The sequence below is a fragment of the Oncorhynchus nerka genome, linkage group LG13 (assembly GCF_034236695.1).
Source record: "Oncorhynchus nerka isolate Pitt River linkage group LG13, Oner_Uvic_2.0, whole genome shotgun sequence".
In the NCBI taxonomy this organism is placed as follows: domain Eukaryota; kingdom Metazoa; phylum Chordata; class Actinopteri; order Salmoniformes; family Salmonidae; genus Oncorhynchus; species Oncorhynchus nerka.
The window spans coordinates 92,931,765-92,939,713 of record NC_088408.1 but is presented as its reverse complement, the minus strand read 5'-3'; the positions used below and the strand labels follow the sequence as shown (position 1 = coordinate 92,939,713).

Genomic DNA, 7,949 nt, shown 5'->3' with positions numbered 1-7,949 from the left:
TGTTTTATTCTAGTTGCTGTGGTTTGATTAGGCTACATCAGAGGGATTAAACTGTTTGTTTGCTTCTTATAGAGGGAAGTCAGAGACGCCAGAGAGAGAAGGAAGAAGATGGGAGAGGAATGCCCATTGACCATGGCTTCCCATCCAGAGGAAATAGAATGTAAGTTCATCCTTCAACTACTTGTAGTGAATAATAACAACAACACAGATTCCATTGACTTCATTGTTACGCTCATTAAATTGTTATTTTTGTCGACAGTGAAACACTGGCCAGTGGCTTCACACCTCAACCCAGGTAAAGTTCATGTCACTGTCAGCTGTCACTATATCAATTTGGTCTTCATCTCTAACAACCTAACAAATACCAACAAATAACAAATTGAGCTAGTTGAGGTACCTAGGTTGGTCAAAACAAATCTGAATATATGTTTGTTTGAGCATTTAAATAAAAATGTTTCTAGCTAGCTTGGCAAATGCAACCTACTGCTACACAAGAAGAGTCTACAATGGATGTGAAATCAACATAATCCACACATTAACTTGTCAGTTAATTTTATATTTTACTTTATTTTATTTTATATCAGTCAAATATTCAAATAAATGGTGGCCAATCTTGAAAAAAAGGAGAGGTGTAATCGAGCTGTATTTTCGCACTGTAATGCATGAAGCAGGCTGTGCTTGACCCCCATCTGGGAACGGAATGTTTAGAAAGAAGCTAAATATGACATCATCAACCTCTAGAATATACTTGGGAAAAAACAAATGTAGACATTAATAAATGCATTTCTATATCTTCCAAGATGTTTTAAACAATAGCGGAAGAGTACAAAGATGGTGGTGCGGTGGCTTTCGAAACAGTGCCCCCTGTCTGTCATTTAGTGTTTATGTACCTCATTAACAACCTCACTGAGTTTCCCTGTTCTTATTTTAGGTCCTCTGAAGACGTTACTCCACAAACTTGGTCTGGAAAAACAATATCCTAATAAACTGACTCTTAGATCTTTGCTTGAGATCAACAAGGACAGCATTTCTGATGACGCTGTTGACTCACTCAAAGCAGTACCACTGTACTTTCTGAGGAAACTATTGATTGTCAATGCAGACTGTAGGAGTTGTACATGTTTACCTGAGGATGAAAGTAGCATAGACCTTTATAGAGATGAGAATCCAGAGAATAATGAGGTAAATCTTCTAGATCTCATCACTGCACTCTTTCTCTGTGCTGACAGTTTCCTGCAGCAGGAAATGGCCCTCAAGATGTCCATGTGCCAGTTTGCTGTGCCACTCCTGCTATCCCCGGGCACTGGCAGTCAGAGCACCCTCATGTTGTGGGCCTTGAGGGCTATCTTTAAAGAGTGGCGCCCACATGCTCTATCAGAGTCAAAAGGGTTTGAGGAAGGTAATATTGTCTTTGAGCAAATACCTTTCATCTCCTTTGTCAGGCTTAAAGACTGTAGCATTTCCAAATCGCAGCTCTTGAATCGTATCTTTGGCAGTGGCCAACAGATTCACAACATTTTCCCTCACAAAGAAATGGATGGAGGGACAGCTCCAAGGATGATCTCAGGTGGCTTGGTAGAGGCTTGCTGGTATCTTCCATGTGGAAAAAGTAATGGTGGTGGATTTCCGGAACCACTAACCGTTGCTAATTTGAGAGGAGATATTTGTGCTTCACAAGCACAATTGAGTTTTCTAACCCAAGTGTCAACAGCCATCTTCATCTTCCTGGACAGTGTTGATGAAGATGAGCGGAAGTTGTTGCTCTCTCTTGGGGACATGGGATCCAAGCTGTTCCTCGTGGTCAATTCCAAAGGAGAGGAGAGCCGTAATGCTGAAACATCGGTAAATGAGATAATGGAGGCATTCAAACTAAAGTCAAACAATAAATTGATACGGAGAACAAATGCAAACCTTGCAAAATTTTCACATTTGATCAGGAAAGCCATAAAAGATATTTTGAAGGAATGTACTTCAAAAATAAGCATGGAAAGCATGTCAAATGACGCTATCGAGCTGGGGCTGTCTGTTGATGAATGTAAGACTGAGGCCTCAAAATCAGCAGCTGAGGAGATTCTGAAAGGCATTGGAGACCAGAGCATAGTGGAATACAAGAGGAACCAGCTGCCATTGCAAGGGGAACACTGGAAACAATTAGCTAAGCTAGAGAAAGAGGAGTGCAGGTTAAAAAACTCAGGGGAAAGCAGACTGGAAGAGTACAGAGCCAAACTCCAGGAGGATAAATTGAAGATTAGAAGAGAGCAGAACAAGTACAAGACTACCACAGCTATGGCAAGCTTTCTAGGATACCTGGCAACAACCGATAAAGAGGAAAAGGCCCTATTTCTGAAATGGTTACAGCTCAAGCTGGATATGCGTTCACGGAAAGACATGTCATCTCTGCGCAACAGATTCCAAAAACAGTCTTTGGTGAAGCAAGGTAATAAATGTTTGGAAGAGCTAGATCAATGTATTTTGGACTCATCTCTAGGAATCGAACATTTCATGAGAGAGATGGGACAAATCTACGAGGCATCCAGTCTTGGAAATCCCCAAGCATCAGCAGAACATTGCCCTCTACCTGCCCTGGCAGCTGAGCTACTGTTGGATGGCTATCCATTTGAGCTTTTAGATGGAGATGCCTCCAACATCCCAGAGAAGTGGGTGACTGATGTCCTGATGGAGCTTCACAGAAAGGTAGGAGAGAAGAGTAAGCTGCTTGTACTAACTGTATTGGGGGTACAGAGCACAGGGAAATCAACACTGCTCAACACCATGTTTGGTGTGCAATTCCCAGTCAGCAGTGGCAGATGCACAAGGGGAGCATTCATACTTTTCCTCAAAGTTGGAGAGGACATGAGGAAAGACCTGCATTGTGACTTCATCCTTCTAATCGACACAGAGGGTCTCAAGTCACCATCTCTAGCACAGCTGGATGAAAGCTGTGAACACGACAATGAGTTGGCAACTCTAGTGATCGGTCTTAGTGATATCACAATCATCAACATTGCCATGGAGAACTCAACCGAGATGAATGACGTCCTGCAGATAGCTGTTCATGCCTTCTTAAGGATGAAAGAAGTTGGGAAAATTCCAGTTTGTCATTTTGTGCACCAAAATGTGGCAGGAGTGTCTGCACACAACAAGAATGTGACAGACAGAAAACATATTCTGGACCGACTCAATGAGATGACACAGATTGCAGCTGAGATGGAGAAGCGGCCCTCTGTGAATAGATTCACTGATGTATTGGATTATGATGCAGACAAAAACAACTGGTATATTCCTGGGCTGTGGCACGGCACACCACCAATGGCACCTGTCAATACAGGTTACAGTGAAGCTGTTTTGGACCTCAAGAAGAACATTCTAGAAGTTCTTAAAACATGCAGGTATGAGGAACCTTCACAGATCCCAGAATTCATCAAATGGATGAAGAGTTTGTGGAAAGCTGTGAAATATGAGAACTTCATTTTCAGCTTCAGAAATACTCTTGTCGCTCAAGCATATGACAACCTCTGGAAAGAAATGACTCAATGGGAGTGGGAAAGCCGAAAGAACATCTATACATGGCAGACGAAGGCAGACCTACAAATCTCAAACCTTGAGGTAAACAGCTTTGAAAACCAGGCAGAAATCCAAGACTTGCAGAAATTGGCGGAATCTTTAAAATCTGAGGCATTGAAAATGGTGGCAACTCTGGAGAAAGAGATGACAGAGAACCTGGATGCATACTACAAAAAGAAAGACAGAAATGTATCCCTGATAGAAAATAACAAAATAGATTTCTTTCATCATATCCGGGATGTTCACAGAGATATCGTAAACACAGAGAATAATAAACTTGACATGGCCGTTAAGCTTAAGATCAGCACAATCGAGGCCGTTGATATTCATAGAAAACAGAAAGTCAGGATTGAGCAGAAGGTATTGCAGCTTCTTCAAAACTCCAATGACAACAAAACCCCACTCTCAGACGAGCAGCTGGAAGATGAGTTTGGGAAGATGTGGAGCCAAGAAGTTGTGAAGATTTCAGGGTTGAAAGAGGAGGACATTTCTTCTCATGTTTTCAAGCAGTTGAGAGGAGATTTCTCTAATCGCAATGTGAATGAGGAGTTTCAAAATATAGAGACTCTGACAGCCTACGGCATGGAGCCTTTCAAGGCCAGGGATAGACACATTTGTACTATGACAAAATTCAAACTGAAAATGATGATGTTTGGGAAAAAAAAAAAAGCGAAAGAAAGTTTGCAGAGATTTTCAGAGAGCGTTATTGATACCTGCAGAAGGATTATCCTAGATTCCACAAAATCCCAAACAGATTACCATGAGTCTCTTACAAAAGAAGTTCTTGAGAAGATAAACGAATCTCTGAAAGAAAACTACAAGGACCTAAAAACAAATACAAAGTTTGAGATTGACCTGAAACTGCACATATGTGGTATTGCCTCAAGGGAATTCCTTCAAATGCACAGGAATTTCCTTCTTCGCAAAGATCCTCAAAAGCGTCTGGAGGAGTCCAAGAATCAGTACTTGTCTGCTTTCATAGACTTATACAGAGAGAGAGACCATTGCCAACGCAAAGCACAGGACTTTGTTCAGCACAGTCTCCGACCAGCGATCTTACAATACATCAATAGGTTCCTTGGGACTGACATTGTAGATGAAATGGTGATAAGCAGCCACGCAGCAGAGTACAGCTCACGATCATCCTTCCAGTACTCTATCCTCAAGGAGCTGCTGGAAAAAGATGACTTCCAGGCCTTCGTCAAATACTTTGAGAAGTACGAGATCTATGTTAAAGATTTGATATGCCAGCACATTAAGGAATGCTTTTCAGCTGAGTTGTCGTTTGACATGTTGAAAAACAAGAGGCTGAAGGAGATCAATCAAAAGATAATGGAGGCCATTGAAAAAGCTAGCCAACCTCTGCCCAAGGACACTAAAAGTGTCACAGAGTTTATGAAAAACCTGTGCAAACATCTTGACAAAGACATCTCCATATCTATGGACGCTGTTGAGGTGGTCCTCTTTCAGATAAGTACTACCTGCGATCGTTTCACCACGAGTCTCCGCGAGTCTCTGAGTGACTTGAAGCAGCAAATGCAAGATGAATTCTCGAAATCCATTGACATCATTGAATCCCTTTACGCCCTTCCCATCAAACCTCAGAATGAGCTCTTCATGCGTGTGTCGGGTTGTGCGAAGCAGTGCCCCTTCTGTAAAATGCCGTGTGATGCTGGAGGTAAAGAACACAGACAGCATCACGCAAATGCACATCGACCACAAGCACTGGGCAGCTACAGAAGTGTTCAGACTCAAGAACTGATTGAAACACTTTGCACAACTGATGTAAACAGTAATAAATCATTCAAAAATGGAGACACTGACTGGGAGCCTCACCCTTACAAAGACTATCGTACCTATTACCCAGAATGGAACATCCAACCAGACTCAACTGATGAGGCTTCTGACTACTGGAAATATGTCCTGGCGACATACAACGACAGGCTGGCTATGATGCACAATGCCAAGCCAGCTGTGATTCCAGAGGCATGGAAGAGCATCACAAAAGCGCAAGCATTGGAAGGATTGAAGGTAGCTTTTGGTATAAAAGTGTAGGTAGTAGCAGAATTTGCCACCTAAGTGCCAATATGGGCGACGACTTCATTTATGAAAATCAATGTTCAGAATGTTATGCTGTGTAAATTAAAATCATGTTGTAAGATGTATTCTCTGAATGCTCAGTAGATGTATAATCTGTGTTCCAGGTACATACGGTATCTCCCATGTTTAGACAGGTTGGCCTCCCGCTAGAATGACTGTCCCATGTACCTGTTTATCCTCAGTGACAGGAAGCTAAATTACTGTAAAATAATCCCTTTTTTTATAGCTTTGTAACATGCATACCTGTGTCACTGTCCAAGGTAAAATTACTGTCCTAGGCAAAATGACTGTAAAATAACCCTCCAGATTAAAAATGATTACGCTCCATAATAGCCTAATCTGTCTCACTGTCCCAGATAATGGCATGTTAAAAATCATTAGAATCATGTTTAAACTTACTTTGAATAGGTTAGAGATATAATTTTGGGGGGCAAGATGAGACAGATATTTTAATTTAGTTTCTTGCTGTTATGGCCTCTCTCCCACTCTCTCCCATTAATTGTTTGATGTTTGGGTTTGTTTTGCTGTTGCTTTTGTTTTTCTTTATTGTAAAGCGACTTTGTGTTTCAGAAACAAGCTATATAAATACTATGTATAATTATTGTTAGATGACGATGACACCTAGAATCTCTACAATGTTCAACAACGGGAAGAGATGACATGACTGAAGAGGGAATTGATCGAGTGGCACTAACAAGTTCTCCCTGATCATGTCGTCGTATGTCTTTTAATGGAACTGTGCGTGTAGAAATATTGTATTCAAGACATGATTCAACTGTGACAAGGGGAAGGTTTTTAAACAATGTGTCAAAAGCAAAATATGCTTATTAATTAAATCTGATTTGTCATTTGGTGAGGTTGTACAATAATTAACATATTGATGAAATTATGTTAGTCACTGTAGTCTTGTGAAAATATGCAGAATGTAATAAACAACCTATTCATTTAATTTGACTTAATCAGTATATTATTTATATAAATCTCTCTCTCTCTCTCTCTTTCTCTCTCTCTCACTCTCTCGTTTATGTCAATGGATTTGATTTTTGTAGTTCCCTTCAGTGGAGGACTCCCTCTACTGCTCTATTCTGGTAACTCAAGTCACTACATGTCTATAATGTTCATTAATACGATGTAGTTTAACATAAAGTCTCACACACAATAATCCTCTACACTTTTTACATAGAGAGATAATCTGCTCAGCAACCGTTTTGAAACAAGACACCAGTCTTCACCATAGTCAATAGTTAGTAGTTACACCAACTGGATTGGTAATCTGCTCAGCAACCGTTTTGAAACAAGACACCAGTCTTCACCATAGTCAATAGTTAGTAGTTACACCAACTGGATTGGTAATCTGCTCAGCAACCGTTTTGAAACAAGACACCAGTCTTCACCATAGTCAATAGTTAGTAGTTACACCAACTGGATTGGTAATCTGCTCAGCAACCGTTTTGAAACAAGACACCAGTCTTCACCATAGTCAATAGTTAGTAGTTACACCAACTGGATTGGTAATCTGCTCAGCAACCGTTTTGAAACAAGACACCAGTCTTCACCATAGTCAATAGTTAGTAGTTACACCAACTGGATTGGTAATCTGCTCAGCAACCGTTTTGAAACAAGACACCAGTCTTCACCATAGTCAATAGTTAGTAGTTACACCAACTGGATTGGTAATCTGCTCAGCAACCGTTTTGAAACAAGACACCAGTCTTCACCATAGTCAATAGTTAGTAGTTACACCAACTGGATTGGTAATCTGCTCAGCAACCGTTTTGAAACAAGACACCAGTCTTCACCATAGTCAATAGTTAGTAGTTACACCAACTGGATTGCGGTAACTAGTCACCTAGACATTGTCGTGTATTTGGCATCATTAAAACTGAAGACATATTTATCAAATAACACTCTGTAATTATTATTACGTGATTAAACTAGCATAACAAACTGTTAAATAATGTTTCTAAGTAGTTTATATACAGAAATGGTTACAGTCATGGTTTCACTGAAGTGTGGAACCACAACACCACATCTTAATGAGTCCAAGGTTTGGCAGGGATGCCTGGGATTAGTCAATCACAGATGCAGCAGAGAGTCAGTCATCATTACAACACCTGGAAAGTCTAACAGATGTACTGATGATACAATAGGAACACCTAGAACCTTCTATTCGTTAGAGTTGAGTTAAAGGAGCAATCTGTAGTTCAAACAACAAACCCGCTTCCCTGCCACTGTTTTGGTAAAAAGCTGAGGGAAGGGTATGTAAAAATGTAACCACTCTCAAA

General features: G+C 40.6%; 1 protein-coding gene across 1 annotated transcript; it reads left to right on the top strand.

The window, feature by feature from the left end:
- The first annotated feature begins 1,232 nt into the window (after nucleotides 1–1,232).
- On the top strand, nucleotides 1,233–6,613 carry LOC115115550 (interferon-induced very large GTPase 1-like). Its single transcript, XM_029644033.2, has one exon. It carries the CDS (start codon nucleotides 1,246–1,248, stop codon nucleotides 5,617–5,619), a length of 4,374 nt encoding a protein of 1,457 aa, XP_029499893.2. The 5' UTR covers nucleotides 1,233–1,245; the 3' UTR covers nucleotides 5,620–6,613.
- The last annotated feature ends 1,336 nt before the right edge of the window (nucleotides 6,614–7,949 follow it).

What these genes read in the sequence shown, in the direction of transcription:
- LOC115115550 (XM_029644033.2), top strand. Translation starts at nt 1,246, where the DNA reads ATGGCCCTCAAGATGTCCATGTGCCAGTTTGCTGTGCCACTCCTGCTA.